Source organism: Saccostrea echinata, unplaced genomic scaffold (assembly GCF_033153115.1).
Source record: "Saccostrea echinata isolate AGI-Se365-2 ecotype Australia unplaced genomic scaffold, CSIRO_AGI_Sech_v1 ptg000081l, whole genome shotgun sequence".
Classification (NCBI taxonomy): Eukaryota; Metazoa; Mollusca; class Bivalvia; order Ostreida; family Ostreidae; genus Saccostrea; species Saccostrea echinata.
The window spans coordinates 922,828-942,500 of NW_026889830.1; the positions used below are offsets into that span (position 1 = coordinate 922,828).

At 32.3% G+C, this 19,673-nt stretch overlaps 1 protein-coding gene across 1 annotated transcript; it reads left to right on the forward strand.

The window, feature by feature from the left end:
• Positions 1-5,027: 5,027 nt before the first annotated feature.
• Positions 5,028-19,465, forward strand: LOC133176827 (signal peptide peptidase-like 2B). The gene is made up of 14 exons (XM_061311896.1): positions 5,028-5,101; positions 6,614-6,739; positions 8,562-8,753; positions 8,910-8,999; positions 9,779-9,918; positions 10,447-10,619; positions 10,887-10,980; positions 13,758-13,871; positions 14,270-14,351; positions 14,797-14,871; positions 15,134-15,302; positions 15,766-15,843; positions 16,360-16,520; positions 17,580-19,465. The coding sequence occupies exons 1-14, from the start codon at positions 5,042-5,044 to the stop codon at positions 17,718-17,720; spliced, it is 1,695 nt and encodes a 564-aa protein (XP_061167880.1). The 5' UTR covers positions 5,028-5,041; the 3' UTR covers positions 17,721-19,465.
• Positions 19,466-19,673: the final 208 nt, after the last annotated feature.

Consider the following 19,673-nt stretch of genomic DNA (forward strand, 5'->3'; position numbering starts at 1 on the left):
ATACCTGCGGTGTTAAATCACATAATGTATATAAATATTGAAACAGTATTGAAGCAGCGAGGTGTCTATTCTGACCTATTTTATTTTATCAAATACAATATGCAACACATGTTTTTTTTTTTTAATTTTGCATAAGAAATATCAAAATTTTTGTATAGAACAAAATAATGAAGTAATACATATAAGTATTTAATTTTTTTAAAAATATAAAGCAGTGCCTGGTGATATAAAGTTCCTTCCTCCATACATACATGTATATAATCATGACTTATCCCCGTGAGAAGGTTTACCTAAGGTTACCCTAAGTATAACACTATCTTCAAAGCCTGGGTCAACATTCAGACCGCTGATAGAGGACACAGTCATTATCTACGTGAATATGTATGGAGGATCAGACATGTATTTATTGTCATACGTTGACTGATGAAAGCATTATCCCTTATAAAAACAACCCGAAATTCGTTACTAATTTAAATTGCATGTATTTCAGTTTGAATTGTACAGAATTCTCCTAAAAATTGATGCATTAAATAGATATCTTACAATGCAATTATATCTTCCAAATATCTTAATGATACTTTTAAACATGAGTCAAAATGATATTTCAAAATTTATGTCTTTTCCCTGCCCCCTTCCTTTTAAAAGTACATACATGTACATGGATGTTTAAGAATTAAATGTGCAGAAATTTTGGAGGATATATCAAGACGTGTACTTAAAATACTTTATTCGACCAATGATGCAATAAAATTTTAGCAGAATGAGTTTAAGTATTTTAAAGTGGAGGAATTTAAAGTGTTTTAATTGTGTATGGAAGAGACAGAATGTGTCTGTGTCTCAAAAAGATCGTATTTTGGACAGCTGGCGTTTGCAATTTAGACCTTCAACGGATATGACACAGCCGACCAGCTTTGAAATAAACGAAGCAATTCATCTGGCTAATCATGTAAATATCCTACCGACATTTTTCGATCTAAATTCAAAACCTAAAATGCTCCACAAAGGAACTTATGTGATGTTGAATCATCAAGGATCTTTTGATAAAGACCAAAATCCGGCTACTCCTTATGCGCATGTGCTGCTCCAGATTCATGAGACGCATCGGACCGGAATGGACACATTGCTTGGGATTGTGTTAATGCCACGTGGACATTTACTTCCGGTTTCTATAGTTCGAGAAGCGTTTCTAGGAAGCTTGCTTCAAAAAGCAGAAGCTTGGATTATTAAGTGAAACAAATCACTTATATATTATATTACTTATTATATTTTTATTTTTCCGAGTCCTGATGCTGGAATTCACGCCTACCTCGTATTCCAGAGAAAGCATTAGTATTCATTAAGCTGACGATTTATTGCAAACTATTACTACATGTAGCAGTTCTTATATACTGAGTAATTTGGGGTTTAATGTAACCTTGGACGGTTTAGAAATAGAGACAATTTCAAGCTTGAACATTGGAATTCTATGTAATCTGTGTCCGAATACTAGAAATCTGATGTATAACCATTATTTACATGAAATGAATACATTTATTTTGAGGTGCATGGTAAATTGTTATTATTAATAGACACCTGGTGACAAACACCCAGAAGTTGATTTCATTCAGTCTCATGCACTTTTTCTGGTTTCATTTTTTACTGATAATTATTAAACTAAATATTAAATCAACAGGCATATTATTTTAACATTTTAACATGCTTAAGAGCTAATATTACTTTTTTTTATTTTAACATTTTAACATGCTTAAGAGCTAATATTACTTTTTTTTAATTGTTATTCTTTTATTTATGAAGACACAGTATTAAAAATAAAATAATTTAGTATGAAAAGAAATTGCTCAAAATCTTGATTGAAAGTATTTTAGTGCAAAGACAACGCAAGTCTTCTAAAAATACATTAATGCAAATGCATGGTTTAAATAAATTTTAGTCCATTTCTTAATTAAGCATATATATATATATATATATATATATATATATATATATATATATATATATATATATATATATATATATATATATATATATATATATATATATATATATATATATATATATATATATACAAGTATATCACTGTGAATTCAAATACATCTATCTGCCTACATGCATATATACACCCAGACCTAGTTCTTCTGAAGCATGTCATGTTTAATGTAGAGCGTTTATATTAAAGCAGGTCAAGGTTATGACATGAGGTCAATAAAAGGAGCAGAACTATTATATACCCTGTTAATAAGTCTATAGGCGAATTCAACAGGGTGGGGGTGTAGTTGATTCAAAGAAATAATAAATCACGATTTTTCAATGGGAACTATCTTTATGTTTAAAAAAAAATAATAAAACTTGATTTAAAAAAAAAAACACTTGATTTGCAGTTTTGCTAAAAATACATTTATGTGTAGCAGCGTCCAATAATCTTGAACCAGTTTGTATCATCGCAAAAGCGGATTTTTTTTTAAGAAAACAAAATCAGATTCACAAAAATCGGGAAGAACCAGACGGTGTGTTTGTGAGGGGGAAAGAACCTCACTTTTCGTATTAATTTTGCAATACACGTTCATATATTGTATAAACTAGAAAGTAAACTTATTTAAAGTTGAGCCCCCTCAATAATATATCTGATGATCTTTTGTTCCCCTTTTTTTCTTTTTTCTTTTTGGTGAAGGAATCTTTTTTTTAAAATTTCTGTTTGATTCGAACCCCCCACCCCCCCCCCCCCACCCCCCATGTGAATCTTTTTATAAAGATGTATTTGTCTGTGTGTATGTCCGTTATTTTCAGGCTCATTAGCTTTTTGTGAGCCTGAAAATAACGGATATACACACAGACAAATACATCTGTATAAAAAGATTAAACATTATAGTTCGCTTATTTCATCTGTAGATGACCAGCACACAATAATATCTAACTCTAATAGAGAAGTTTTCTTTTTTGAATAAAAAGAAAAGAAAAAATAAAGGAAAGACAAAATGAGGGCTAGTGTACAATTACATACAACTATACAACTAGTATTCTTTTTTCTATCTTGCTTGGGTAAAAGGTATTAAACAGTGGAAACGAAGACGGAATTTGTGTCTGTTATGTTTAATAACTGTGGGAGGGAGATAGAGCGATAGCGAGAGAGAAATAGAAGAGAGAGAGCGCACGATATGGTAAAAGGGAGAAATATAGTGGGAGGGAGAGCAAAAATGCAGTAAAAGAGATAAAGTAGAAGGGTAGCCTGCATAGTGACAGTGAGAGAGAGAAAAAAAGAAGGAGGAAGAGGTGAGAAAGCGCCGGGAACGGAGAGAAAAAATTAAAGCGGGAGGTAATGGCTAGAGGGCGATAGGGAGAGAGAGAAAGTAGAGGGAGGGAGAAGCCAGAGGGAGACAGTGAGAGAAAGAGAGAGTAGAGGGGTAGAGACTAGAGAGCGACAGTGAGAGAAAGGGAGAGTAGAGGGGGGTAGACACTAGAGAGCGACAGTGAGAGAAAGGGAGAGTAGAGGGAGGCAGAGACTAGAGAGCACCAGTAAGAGGGAGCGCGAAGAGGGAGAGAGATACTAGTGAGCGACCGAGAGTGAAAGGGAGAGAGGAGAGGCAAGACAGCGTCAGAGAGAGAGATATGAAAGGGAGGTGGGGGAAAAAGCGACAGTGAGAAAGAGAAAGTAGATGAAGCTAGGGACTAAAAAGCTACAGTAACAGTTAGAGAGAGAAGGGAGATAGAGGGAGAGGCGACAGAGCGACAGTGTGAGAAAGAGAAAGTAAAGGGAGGGAATTAGAGGAGATAGAGCAACCGGGAGAGAGAAAAAGTAAAGGGAGAGAGAAAGCAGAGGTAGAGACGAGAGAGAGACAGAGAGGGAGGAAATAGAGGTAAGGAAAAACCAGAGGGCGTCAGCCAACATTGATAGAGAAAACGCAAATTGAGGGCGACAGTGAAGGTATAGGGAGAGACTAAGGAAAGAGAGAAGAAATATAGGGAAAAACTAAAGAGCGACAGGCGACATTGAGAGAGAGAAAGTAGAGTGGGGGATAGAGAGTGACAGTGGGGGAGAGGGAGAGTCTTAAGAGAGATGAGAGAGAGAAAATACAGAGGGAGGGAACATGAACATCAGCTATATATAAAGCGTTTGCAGTTTAATTGGGATTAAGGGGAGAAAGCTTTCTTCAGTCGAAAAATTGGACATGGACCTAGGGAAAAAACAGCATCAATACCGCGACCATTCCAGAAACATATTTGAAGTGACAGAACATATTAGATGCTACATGACAGCTGCTCTGTGTATACACCAATAGAAGAATTACAGATACGTGCACTTTGTGAAATTAAAAGGTTGAGAATTTTATATTGCGTTTCTGTAGAAAAATTACACATGCAAAACAGTGCTTTTTTATCTGAAGTTAAAAAAATCTTTTCATTCAGAACAATAGAAATAAGATATGTTTAAAATTATCAATGGAAATAATAAAAAAAAAAAGCACGTTCAGCCAAGAATTATTAAATTATATAGATCGATTATCTATGAAGATCTAAGTAAAATTTTTCATGAATCTGTCGGTTTTTTTTTTTTTTTAATTTTACTCTAGAGTTCAAAATGACTCCATGGCAGATATTTTTGTTATGTAATCTTTTATAACTCAGTTGATGTTAAAGATGTATTTTATAAAGAAAAATGTACACATTATATATCTCTATGAAATATATGGAGATAACGAACAGTATTCAAGCTCAAAAGTCCATTAAACTATTTAATTAGATTTTTCATATCAGAGCATATCCAAGGGCCTCGTCAGTTGTCACAAAATATATGCCCTCTGTAAATATACAGTTACTCCTACTATAAAAGGGCAAACATTACCTGGCAAGCCCCCTGTGATCAGGGCTGCTTTTTTTAAACCTCGGATCTTTGTAAAACTTAAATGATTAATGGGCAGATAACTCTGTAATATCCCGAGTAAAGAAAGAAATCTCGAGAGATCTTGAGTTGTCTTTCTTTAAATGTCAAGTGCGCAAGCTCGTGCAAAGTGAAAGTGCAGCACGAAGGAAGAATAAAAACGTAAACATGGGATTAACAAACTTTACGAGTCTTCTTATAATTTTATGTTTTTGTGGAATCGACAAGGTAAAGTCTATAGAATTATTCTGAATAGATGCTTATAATGATTAAGGTACAGTATAGTCCCTATGTGTATTATATTTCTTCCTCCGTTAACAGGTGGGAGTTTTTTTATGACCCCACAGTACCTGGCAGTTCAATGAGTTGCCAATGTCTCTTTCGCAAAATGGCGTTGGAGAGATTTCAGTTATCTAGGAAGGTTAGACTGAGTATTGAAAACACATCTCTCTTATCAACTAACCACACTTTATTAATCAGAGATTCCTCCTTATATTGTTTGATTTTGTACTCGACCCAACCCCCTCATCAGGTCAAAATAAAGAAATAAAAAGACTGGAGTTAGAGTAAGAATCTCGGAATAACAATCTGAAATGACTATAATTCGATCTTATAGAGAGAAAAAATACTTGTACAATTCAAATGTACCTGTGATATGTAAGGCAACTAGTTTACTTGCATGATCAGAGACCTAATACATACTACAACGTTAGTATATAGGTCCCTGCTTGCAGGTTCTTATGTTGGATCCACCACAGGAGTTATATCAGCAGGAAGCAATGAAAACTGGCTCTGAGCTTTGCAAGCATACTTGCCTAGTGAAGCTTGCTGGTTGCTGTTTTTATTGCTTTATTGATAAATCTGTTGAGTCATGTGGCTCCACAGATGTGTTTCCTTGTTTAAATTTAGGTTTATCAAAATTATTTCAATTCATTTGGTTGCTCTCCATGATTAAGACTTAAGGGTAAATATTCAAAATGAAATGAAGTGTCCAGGTTTAAGGGATCAATATAGGTCTGTAAGTTTTTTATTATTTTTTTTCAAGCAGAAACATTAACTTGGGGGAGGGGGGTCAGGATGAAGTCTATCTGACCGGGTAGAATACCTTGAAGGACCTATTGCCTCACAGAGTAGAGCATTCAGTGATAAAAGAGTTCAACTCTTGTTAGATTCTCACATATTCTCCAGCCGTGTTTGATGTTTCTGAGTGCACAAAAGCAGAGAAACAGGAAATACATGTATAATGTCTACATGAATAGCAGCACTGATACTTATTCATGTTAAGATCACAAGGTTGTAAACATAAGGAATATGATATCATGGGTCTACATGTAGTTAGAATAAATCCTTTTGAAAAAAGAAAAACTGCAAAGGTAATATTCCTTTTAAAATTTTGTAAAATGTTTATTGAAATATGTTTGAATTACAATTATCATGGTCCTCAAGCAATGTATAATTCAAAGCATATCGACTGAACATGACTCAATTATTATATACGTTTTGTAGTGCAAGGTAACTAACTATAAGATAGTTATAATCATTACTGTGGGTCAAGTTACATTTAGCAGGAAGAAATTTTTCACTTTTTTTGTGATACTTAATTTTCAATTTGCTTTTTCAATGAAGAAGTTTCCGTGCCTTGCCCATTCAAACTTAAGTGTGTTAAAATATGTGATTGACAATAGACCCATGTAACTTTTTATCACGATAATATAATTACATGTGTATCATCTGTTTTAGGTTGTGTGTGACGGCAATGGTGTAATTTTTGCCAAGCCGAATTCCTCCCATACTGAATGGGGTGACCATTTCTGTATACTGTACAATCCACTCTTCCATTCTCTCCCAGAGGAGAAGTCGCAGGCTGTAGGTATTATCAAAACAATACAAAAGTCAATCTACATTTAGCAATTTATAAAGAAAATAATGAAAAGTTGATTGAATAAATCCGACACAGTATTCACTCTGGGTTTTTTTCCCAGTGGCAAAGATAAATGACAGGTAGCAAACCACAGCTGCTGAGCTCAAGCTGTGAACATTATCAACATTCCAGTCTATTATGAAATTTTGTATTGTTATAATTATTATATATAAATCTTACAAAAGAATTTACTGTAGTTGGAACAAGAAATTGTAACATACAAAATGTTAAAACAGAATGTAATAATTACAGTCAAACCTTGTTAACAAAGTGTTCCAGTTATGCACATACCTTACGAGGGGTGATCAAAAAGTTCGCAAACTAATTGAGTTACTTCCTTAAAAGAAATAATATGAGGTTTCAGTGTTTATTATTTTTTAAAGTGGTCCTCTTGGATTTTAATGCACATCTGACATTGTTCTGCCCATGCGCAAATCACGTGATCCAGGCGGTCACGTGACATGCTTCGTAGTGATCTGTTCACAGAAGCTGAGAGGTTTTTCCGAGTCTCATATTTCTTACCATGCAAGTAATTTTTTATAACAAGAACAGACCATCTGTCAGAAATGGCCAAATCTCGGCAATAGGATGGGCGGATAAGGATATCCCTTCCCAAAATTAGCATGGTGGCCATCACAACCCGAGTTCTCTGTCTCGGGAGCGTCGTTTATCCAATGTGAAAAATGTATGGGCGCCTTCTTTTTTTCATATCTCATATGTTTAAAGTCTAAAGTAAGCGATATTTTAGGGATTTAATAATTATATTATTGCTCAGATATTCAACTATTTTTCTTACTGTAACTTGGCGACCTTTCAAAACAAATTGCTCAATTAAGGACACATCTTTTAACCGGCTTGCTTTTGCTAGTCAACAGAATAAACATAATTTTTAATCATCTCCCTGCCTTTTGATCCAATTAGTAATTGAACTTCTGGTAAGTCTTTTGTCTTCATAAACCTTGTACAAATTATCTTATTCTACTGCAAAGGAATTTCTAAGATATACGTTAAACTTTACAGCTGTTCGTTGCTTGAGTACGACTGAGTCAACCATTTCTTGTCACAAATCATCTACATACTGACTTCATTTTAACATTGTGATTTCATAAACACGGAGCAAAACATTATTTAACATCTGCTATTTATAGAACATGTGTTTGACTATATGTGTGCCAAATTTCATTCTGATCTGAATTGTGGTTTTTTAAATATAGAGATAGTTTGCGAACTTTTTGATCACCCCTCATATATTCTCACTTATAAGTCTGTTCACTTTTAAGTTTGTTATATTTTATCAGATTATATTGGAGGAGTTTGCCCCTGACTCTCTTATAAGTCAGTATGTTTTTTCTGCCAGAATCTGTTACCAACTTCAATTTTTTTTATAATAGTATTTACCTGTTGTTAAAAGTATGTTTTTGGGCATAAACATTGATAATTGAGACTATTATTTACAAAATAAGATCATTTAAATCTGAAAGTACTTGTGTTATAAGCATAATTATGGTATAATATGGTATAATCTTAGACCTTCCTTTCCAGCATTAGTTTAAGTTCTGACATTTGTAAATCATATAGATGATTATCATTTTAAATTTTACAAATTACTTGTAGTTTATTTTCTCATCCAGAAAAATACTGAATTTTCTAGGATTCTAATAAATTTGACATAGTGTTTTGCACCAAAATTTGTTGTGACCTTTAGGCGAGTATATACGGCACACATTAAGTCTTATCTTGGGTTACTCATTTCTTTTCTTTATACAGAAGGCTTATGACCTAGTAAACCTGTCCCAAGATGAGGGCTGTTTTTCCAGTGTTATTTACACCAATGACACCAACGTCAAGGGGAAAATTGTGGCCATTGCCAGAGGAAATCGGACATGTACATTCACAGAAAAAGCCATGATGGCCAAGAGACATGGAGCAGCAGGGATATTGATTATCTCCAAAAACAAGGTAGGAGGGGGAACTAAGAAACAGGAAGAAGTTGGGGTACCAGATAAATTTTACACTGGACAAAGTATGTGAACATATTATGGGTACAAATGTTTGTTGATCACACAATGCTTTTTTCTGATGTTTAAAATGTACAAGTTGTATGATAATTTACAGATATACCCAAGTGCCAACCAGACATCAGACTATAACACCATCAATATCATTGTGGCCAGCATCAAAAGTGCAGACTTTCAGGACATTCTGGTAAAACTAGCATTTTAAATGTGACAATTTTTTTTTCATTTTTATTTGAAATTGAAAGCAGCATACAGCTGCATAAAATTTATATGTCAGTTGATAGTGCAATTTCATGAGGAGAATAGGAGATAATTGAAAAAGATCTCTGCATTGTAAACTTGATTCTGTACATAAATAAATATGTTCTAAAATATATTGTTTAGTGGGATTGTACATGTATTTACCAAGAAATATGAGTCAGAATGAATTAATTAACTTGCAAGAAAAATCTTCAATTCTTACATTTTAAATTTGGCATATACTCATGACTGAGATGTTTACTTTGATGGGAACAGAAAAGTTAGCATCATTTAGCAGGGTTGTCCCTAAGAATTGAAATAGCAGGGAACATTAAAAAAAGTAGAAAGGGGTTTTGGGGTTCCTCCCCTAACAAGGGGATTCAAGGAATACCAGAGTAACCGGGAGGTAACGTCATTTTCCAGGTCTTAAAGACAACCCTGACTTATGTATACTTTCTGAACTTTTTTCTACCATGTCTACTCCTGGTATTGTACAGCCAATATGCAGATGTCTTATTGTTCTGTTCCTAGACTGTATTTTTTTTTTTGGGGGGGGGGGGTCCTTTATTTACATTCTGGAATTGATTTTTGTGAAATTGATGTACATGTGAGACATACATTTGCTTGTCATGATGGACAAGCCAGAAAATAGAAAAAAATTACAGAGTAGAAGTTTCTTCATTTTGTCACTATAATAAGGTTTTTTTTTTGTTTTTATCATTGCAGAGAGAGGGCTCAGAAGTGGAGGTGATGTTGGTAGCTCCAGACAGTAGTGGATTTGACCCCTGTATTGTGGTCATCTTTCTCCTGGCCATGCTGTGTATCATTGTGGGGGGATACTGGGCAGGAGTGGTCAAAACTTCAGGGTAAGGGTTGATGTAACAGGGAGATGTTCTTATTGCTAGAAGATCAGGTTAGAGAGTAAGGTATCACTGAAGAAAGAGTTTGAGAGGAATTCAGTATTGTTGGGTAAGGGGTTAGATATGCTTTTGAGAGAGTTGATGGGGGAATTAGATATTGTTGGTAAGGGGGTAAGTTTTGCTACTGAAATTAAGAATTGGGGAAAATAAAGTATTGCTAGGCATGGATTATAGTATTGTTATGAAATGATTTGGGATAATCATTTATTGCTGGATTTTGGGTACAATATAATGTCAGTAAAATGTAATTGCTTGATATACATATGGGTTTGTAAAAAAAAAAAAAAAAAAAAAAAAAAAAAAAAACATTTTTTTTCACTAAATTATGGAGGTTCAGAATTTTTTTCTGCTGAATGGATGCTTAATATTTACATCTGAAAATGGAAAGGATTTATGCAAGTCACAGATTCAAATGTGTAATAAAAACAATAATATTAACAGTAAGGAATTGTAATATACATGTAAATTCTATAGTTTGAAAAAACCAAAATCAAAAGACTCAGGGAAAAAATCTGGGAGATCGGGAGCTGATGACAACAGTGATGATGATGAAGAGGAGCTGGACATCTCCGTACCAATGATCATCGTCTTCTTCTTTTTTGTCTGTACCTTCCTCATTCTTCTGTATTTCTTCTATGATTATCTTGGTAAGTAGTTCTAACTGAAAAATGTACTAGCTGGCATATTTAATTGCTACAACTGTATAAAAGTGGGAAATAAAAATGTTTTAATTACCTTTTTAAATCATTGGGGCTTCTAGCCTTCTACATTCCTCTTAACAAAAGAACACATATTTATCCATATGTTTAAAATATATATAATTATAAACATGTATATATATACCATGGCACCATAGTTAAAACTTTATTCAAACAACAGTGAGACGTTCAAGTTAATATTTTTATATTCTACAGTGTATGTGGTGATAGCTCTGTTCTGTTTGGCTGGAACAGCCGGTCTATTTGCCTGTGTGGAGCCATTATGGAGCAAAATACCATGGGAGGCAAGGTAGTGAGATTTATTTTTAAAAAAAAAAGTTATAGAAGTGTTACAGATTTAATTACAAGACGAGACACTGAGGGCCCAATTGTTTATATAAAGACATGTTAATCTCTGAGCAATATGGACGGAAAAAAGAAAAAAACCCACCTATATGGATGTGAATATATTAGTGAAAAAGCCACGTATTGCATTCTAAGAAAAAAAGGACTATTATACATACTACTACTGGTGTAGCTTTTTCTTTGGGTGCAAATTTGTTCTCTAAAATAGTTATGGTTTTTTTTTTTCAATTTTAATTTTTTCATACTGTAATATAAGATTTTAATTCACCCTTTTTCCACGTGAAGTTTCTTGTACCTATTTAAAGGCAAAGTAAACCTGCTAACCTAAAAATTAAAATACAAAAAAGTGCCAAATTTATGATGTATACTTATTAACAATTATTTCTGTTTGTAAAATGTTGATATTTAAGGATATCTGATCCTCAGCCAGGAAGGATAACTCTTAAATTTATTATTTTATTTAAAAAGTCTCTAAATGAATCTTGACATTGAGATCTTTTCATGCAACAATTTTCATTTTATGCATCTTAATATGATTCAAGGTTCTTTGAAGTCTTCGAAACGGTCTTGTAAAAAGTTGACATTTGTACCCCGTAAATGAAAATAAAATGAATTCATTTTTAGAGAAATCAAATTTCCTTTAGTCTAGCATTAGATACCAATGCTTATTAGCATGATATGAAATTAGACATGATATATGATGTCTAGCAATGATAGCACAAGCTTTTTACACTATGCAATATATGACAATTGAATTAAAAGAAGAACTAAAATACTGTATAAGCATAAAAAAGGCAAAGTAAACCTACTTTTCTTAAATTTTCCTGCATACTAAAAAATAGCCCCCCCCCCCCCCCCCCCCCACACACACACACACACATAGATTTGGTAAAAACAAAAGAAAAATATTTATTTCAGAAATGCTCTGATTCATTTCATTTTTTTTAATTTCTTCAAAGAATTCAATGGATAATCATTGACAACCATATCGTTTGGTTAGATATGTATTGCTCATGTAGGAGCACTGTCATTTCCCAGATGATGGCATAGTGCCAGTACTACACATTGAAACATTAGAATCAGGATCTAGGTTTATGGTGGGGCCTTTCATGGGAAAATTTTAGTGCAATATTTGATTTATATGTTTCGGGAATTAATGACCCCTGTGTCAATGTTTGGATGCTATGATGCAGTTGTTCTACAACATTTTTTACAAGTCCTCTATTTGTAATTCAAGAGTTCAAACAAAAGAATAAATTAATATGGAATTTATAATTACATATTAAATAGTGGTAATTTACATCTCTAGCAAATTAGAGAGCTGGGAATGAATCAATTGTATAATAAAACATAATATTCACAGCATGCCTTAATACTTTCATCATAAAGAATCACTGTACAGTATGGCACTTTGAATAAAGGGTAATGACTCTTATTTTAACCTGAAGCTTTTCATGGGACTTTAACATAAAACTTGCAAATTGGAATAAAGTGGAATTCGGTAATTAAGCATTTATATACTTTTTAATAAATTGCTTTATTAACCAGTCTAAAGTATTAAATTAAAATAACTCTAATACTTGTATAAATATACATGTATGTTCTAACCGAAGACAATATTTCTAACTTGTGGTTTCAATTTCCTGACAGAATCATTGTATGGATCTGTGGGAAGGGTATGTCTGGATCCCCCTGAGATTTGCAAAGTTATTAGATGTTTACGAAAAGTTAAAAAAAATGCCCTTGCCACCACCCTAAGACAACATTCATGCCCCCTTTAAAAAAACCAGTAAGGAGAGTCATATATATATGTCACTGAAAGAAATTGACTTACATGTCCCTCCCCCCCCCCCTTTCTGTTTTTCAAAGAACAGACTTAGTATTCAGTGTACTGTACAGGTTGACATTTTTTTCTAGTTACTTATTGTTCCCTACCTTCACGAAAGCAAAAGAACATTAAATCTCACTGGTTTGTCTGTTAGTCCATCTGTCTATCCAGCTTTTGGTCTGTCATAGAAACACAGACATTGGTCATATTGATTTGAATAAGTAGAGATGGGACTTTTATATTTCACTTGTGGATTACATGTGAGAAGACCTTTCCAAATGTACAAGGAAATTTGACCTGTGACTTTGACCTTGAAGTTTGACCTAATTGTAAGAAGTTTTATCATTGGTCATATTAACTATTGAATGAGAGAAGATTGGACATTCATATTTCAAATGATTATTACCTGTATTCAAACTTTTTCAGATATACTGTGAATTTTGTCCCCCTGGCCTTGTTCTTTAAGTTTAATCTTCTTTTCAAAATTTTTAATATTTATAGCAATTTTGGAATGAGAAAAGACAGGGCTTTTATGGATTTTACATGTATGTATTGTACATGTAACCTAATGTCAACACATTTCAGAAACTAAATATTTTGACCTCATGACCTTGACCTAGACATTTGATGTACTTTTCTACAGCTGTACTTTTGACCATACTTTTGCAACAGAAGAGACAGGACATTTATATTTTTCACAGGTACAGTACTCGAGCATTTCACACTTTTTGTAAAGTATTACAGTGTATTTTATTTCACCTCATGCTCTGACCTTGAATTCTGAATTTGCTTGTTATATTAGTAGTCTATGGTGAACATGTTCATGGAGCTCATCATAGTTAAAAAATACTTATAATATAATATGTGAATGATTTTTTTTTTGTTATTTGTAGATTACCTGCCAATAAAATTCCATTCTTAAAACAGCGACCATTTTATAGGGACATAATTTTGGTTCTGCTCTGCTTAGGTGTGGCAGTGTTTTGGGGAATTCAAAGAAAAGAAAGGTATTATAGACATTAACATTATTTGAATAATTGGTTAACATTTTTAATATTTGGATACACTGTAAAGCAAATGTGAATTGAAGTAAATGATTTAAGCCCAGTGAAGAGAAAAATTACTACTTTGATGCAATTCATTTTCAAGGATTCAAATGCGCTGTGATGTACAAATATTTCTTTTTCGCCTCCTGTTATTATGTTACCGTGTGTAAAAATTGCATCAAAACTGGATTATTTGAAAAAAATGCTGTGATGAGTAAAATGACTCTTTCAAATATTATTGAAATAATCCTAATTATATATAGTACCACAGCTCTGGGGGAAAAATGTTCTTGTATTTTAAAGTATAAGAATCCTCTTTCCCTTTACATGAAAATAAATATACTTTTCTTTTGTTTCAGTTATGCCTGGGTATTACAGGACATCCTAGGTGTGGCATTCTGTGTAAATATGCTAAAGACATTACACCTGCCAAACTTAAAGGTAAAGTGACAGCTATACATAGTGATCAGTACTGTTCTATGTACAGTAAAATATGCTTCGATCGTTAAAATCCATAATTTGTTTTATCCGCTATATGTTCTTAATATTCATAATGTTTATATTTCAAAGCCAAGGGGAATTAAAATCACTTTGCTTTAAGCTTCAATTTGTTATACTGTTATAAGCATCAATTCTTTATAAGCATGTTATTCTGTACATGCTAGGAAAAACAGTTTGCCATAATAATCTTATGCAGAATGTGCAAGGAAGGTGTTTGTACTCAATATTGTTCAGTGTATGGTGCATTGTACCAGTAAATGCATAATGGTTTTCTACCAAAAATTAAAATACAAAAAAGTGCCAAATTTATGATGTATACTTTTTAACAATTATTTCTGTTTGTAAAATGTTGATATTTAATTAATTTAATGTGTTATTTTTCCAGATCTGTGTCATACTGATGGTGCTGTTATTTTTGTATGACATTTTCTTTGTCTTCATTACACCCTACTTTACCTCTGTGAGTGAAATTCTTCTTTTATTCAGAAAACTGTTTCCCATACATATAATTTAGAAGAAAATTAGCGTTACTATTTTCACAACATGGCATTTCCCTCGTGTAATTTTCTCTTGGCACAATACTTAGAAACAAATCATTTGAATAAAATTACAAGTAGATGAATTCATACAATTTTAAATGTAGTTCATAATTATCTAGTTAAGGCTGTACTAATTCTCCAATTTTTTTCAAAAAAAATACAAAAAAAACATTCTAATTTTAGAATGGAGAAAGTGTGATGGTAAAAGTAGCCACTGGAGGGTCCTCAGGGGGGTCGTCATCAGGGGAACAGATCCCCATGGTGTTTAAGGTTCCTCGCCTTGGCAGTTCACTGATGAACGTGTGTAATCTGCCGTACTCTTTACTGGGGTTTGGTGACGTCATTGTTCCAGGTAGGTTTCAAGTTCTGAAAAAGTTTTTTCTTTGAATAAAGGGAAGTATAACTCTTCATTTTATTTTCTAAAATGTTTTAATACTATGGATTCTTCACTGCTCTGTTTCCTTTTGTTTAAGAAAATCAGCTGTATTCAGATTAGTAGCCAGGGTGATAGTAAATGAATTTATAGAAGATGTTATTGTTTTACTCAGAATTCTTACTGAATAAATAAATGAATAAGTTATTGTTTTACTCAGAATTCTTAATGAATAAATAAATGAATAAGTCAATCAATTCTGGTTACAATTTTCATGCATTCACAGTTTATCACTTACAAAAAAAAATCTCTTTACCAATGTTTAGAAAGACAATTGCATTTTTTTTTTGTTCTATTTGAACTTTTGTAAATTGTTGTATGTAGTAGTAACATAGAACATAAAGAACTTGCATCTTAATAATAGAGATCATTTTCTTCTAAGGTTTACTGGTCAGCTATAACCACAGATTTGATGTTAGAGTGGGCACGAGACGGATTTATTTCATAGCCACTGTTATAGGTAAGGTTCTGAGTGTAATAACTCGGTATAGCTGTATAGCTTTCACCATAAAATGTAATATTACACTGACACCTCAGTTTTCATTTCTAAAATGAGATACGGCAATTTGTTAGAATCTGTATATCACCATTTTACTAAAGTGATAAACATATTGTGAAAGATTTTTTTTTTTTAAAAAGTCATTTCTGAAAAACTTGTTCATTCATTGAAATATTTATTAATTTTTCTGAAATCTGGCAGAACACTTTTTTTTAATGTAGTTGTACATTAATGATTTCAAACCATCATGGTTTCCGGATATGATAAATAGACGAGTTATTTTCTTTCAGAACCATGCATCCCTTGGTTCTAAAAGAAAGCAAACTTCTGAAATTTTTTGTGTTTAGCAATATATATAATATTATATAGAACATTTAATTAAAAAAAAGAACTCCCATCAATATAATATGACTTGTTCAATAGATTTACTGGTCAGCATTTTAAAATTACAATTTTCCCCTTCTTCTTTTATTGCAGCATATGCTATTGGTCTTGTGGTGACCTTCCTTGCCCTTTATCTTATGGACAAAGGCCAACCAGCTTTGTTGTACCTTGTGCCATTTACACTTGTAACAACATTTGTGATTGGCTGTATAAGAGGAGAAGCTGGTTCCCTATGGACTGGTATTTCAAAACAGGTAAAATTTTCCAATTTGCAACCATTAGTTTCAATGTACCCCCTTTCAGATGGTTAAATATTTACTTGTACACCCAAAGATTTCTTATGCAGTGTGAATGAAACGTACAAAAACGTACATATCAATTAATACAATAATATTTGCATTTGCTATGTTTTTCTACTAAGCCAACTCTGCAATTGATTTGAAGTTCATTTCTGTGTATACTCACGCGTAGAAATATACACGGTGAAACTCGCGGTAAAGTGACGTCACAATGAGGCTACAGAGACGTTAATAAAAATGTAATGATATAGGGCAGCAAGAAATTCAAATATTGAGCATAATATTGTGGCTTTTGAACTTGTAAAATGTAAATATAAGGAATGTTTTTCAGTTTAGTGTGAATTATTGGTGTGTAAATCACACAGACTTGCACGTAGGCATATTTTTTTATTAAGCGCTAGCGCGCTTCATGAAATATACCTACGTGACAAGTCTGTGTGATTTACACACCAATAATTCACACAAAACTTAAAAACATTCCTTGATTTAATGTACTTACACCTATTTTATTTGATTTTTTATACAGACATAAATATAAACTGTAAAATGTTTTTGAAAAACTTTTTCTTTGTGTATTACTATGGGAATTAACAGTTGCAGCTTACACAGGTTATATATTTTTTTTCTGCAATAGCTGCAACATTAATTACCATTCTACAAAGAAAGCAGTTTTTTGTTTAAAAAAGCTTAAAGTATCTTGGTCTTAAACAGATCTTGAAGTAACATGTTTTGATTGAAAAACTTTACATTTTAATTTTGAGGATTTAGATTTTTTGGATTCTAATTTTTTTCAAATGGTTTTCCAAACTGAAAGGTAGCATTGGAATGATAACATTTCTATGATTTATATTTGTCCTTTTTAAAGTTCAGATATTTTAAAAAATCGCATTTATTTCATAAGCTATAAGTATTAAGTTGCTTTCTTTGTTTTAAAAGGAATAATTTGACTGTCACAAGAATTATACTTGCACAGATGTAACATATAATGATATTAATTTCCATGATTTTTTAAAGGAAAATTACAAGAAAGATGACACAAGCTCTACCAAAGTCCAAACAGGGGTGCCCGTTACAACAGCCAGGATAGACGACCAGAGCAGCAGTTGTAGCTCTTCCAGTGGAGGGAGTGAGAGCAGGCTGCTGATCAATAAATGAATTTTGAGGGGTGGATCTAGCAGCAAACACAGGAGAGTTATAGATCTGTGATAATATTTAAAATGAATATTTTAGATATAAATATAAATTCAAAATAAAAAAGGAAAATTAAGTTAAAAATATTTTGGCACTGCAAGTATCATAATACTTATCGAAGAAGGTGTATCATCCCATCCCTAGCACTGTTGTAAAAATTATATGCTCTGAAAAAACTCCAGTAATATAAATAAGAGAAATTGGCAATGAAATGAAAAAAAAAATGATTATAAGAAAGATTTTCTGTGTAAAATCATTAGAATACATGTTTATTGTTTTTTTTTTTATTGAAGAGAGTGCATACGTATATGTAGTCCACAATTATTTTTTTCTTTCTTAATAATAAGTCTACTCTGTGGATTGTGTAAAAACTACTAAAATTCCATTCCATCTTCAAGTGCAACGTGTAGGATTTCAATCATTTGGATAAATATTCATCTGTATATTTTAATTTTGTAAATTTTTTAGATTTTTGCGTATGATCAATATTAATACATTTATTGATTTTGTTTGATTTTTATGAGTATTTTTCTCTGTATTTAAGCTTAACTTCAGCATTTATATTTTATTTATATTAAAACATTTTGAAGATGTGCAGTTCTGAAAACATTTATTCATCTTTTAGGTTAGGCATATTGCTTTACATTGATTTTGTTTACTTATCTGTTAGTATCATGATCCAGGTAGAAAATATACCGGTTCTTTGTTCACAGACTTCATATTTTTTTCCTCATTTGATTTTATGCATAAAATGCCTTATTATTTATTAAAGATTGTAAAATATTTGAAGGTATTTTTCTTGAATTGAGATGTTTTGCAGTGATCTGTTACTATATTTCCTTTATACATGTAGATGTAAGACATAAAAATACATTGTACCTGATTACTGTGTCTCCATATTGATATGAAAAAAATACAGTGAAAACTGTCTAGTCTGAAACCTGTGAAATCCGTACGCGTTTCACTATGAATTGCAACCTTCATTGAAATTCTCATTTCATCCTGTCTATTCAAAAGACGAAGTTTGTCTCCCAGTGCATGTTGAATTAGATACATTTCACTGTATATGTAAACTTGGAAGAATAAATTATGTGTACTATCGGTGCTCTTGAGAAGTACTTAACTCCCCATAGTACAAGATTTTCATTATCTTTGCATAGAAGTGACTTGAAGAAACAGGATTTAATGTTCAAAATGTTTCCATTAAAAAGATAAAGTGAATTAAATAAATTTGTTTGAACTTGTTACCAAAGGTTAGTCCTAGAAAATGTGCCTCTTTTTCCAAGTGCTTAATTCATTAAGATCAATAGGAAGTAATGATTAGGTGTCAGAAAATAATGAGATATAAGTTCCTATTTACAAGTATTTGGTATATTTGAGCTTGGAGTGAATCAATAACTCTTAAATCAAATTACTGGTTTCTATTATGTAAAACTCTAGTGGATATGATATAGTGGTGTACAATCAAATGACTTACAAGGCCAAAAAAAGTTTGTTTTTTAACACTCTGATGAGCAAGTAAAAGTATACTGCTTAGTGTATATTATAATAAAGCTTATAGGTATGTTATCTTTAGTGAGCAGTATTTCACCCAAAATAGTATTTTTTATATTAAAAGTAATTCTTTTTAAAGTGTTTTGTAAATTAAAATTCAGGCATTTTGACATCATAGAAAGCTGCTTTTTAATAAAAATGGAAATCGTATATTTACTTATTTTGTCTTTGGTCATTTGCAAAATTATTTTGTTAAAACATTCTGATTGTACACACAAGTACTCTGAAGTTGATAATAAAAAGATGCTTGAGTTTCTGATTGACAATATCTATGTAGTTTTTGGAGATCAGGTCTTCCAACAATCTGTCGGAATTTCCATGGGTACCAATTATGTCCCGTTATTAGCAGACTTATTTTTGTAT

Coding starts and splice junctions, on each gene's coding strand:
- LOC133176827 (XM_061311896.1), top strand. CDS start 5,042: ATGGGATTAACAAACTTTACGAGTCTTCTTATAATTTTATGTTTTTGT. Junction 14,352..14,796: donor TACACCTGCCAAACTTAAAG/GTAAAGTGACAG, acceptor TTATTTTTCCAG/ATCTGTGTCATACTGATGGT. Junction 16,521..17,579: donor GGACTGGTATTTCAAAACAG/GTAAAATTTTCC, acceptor GATTTTTTAAAG/GAAAATTACAAGAAAGATGA.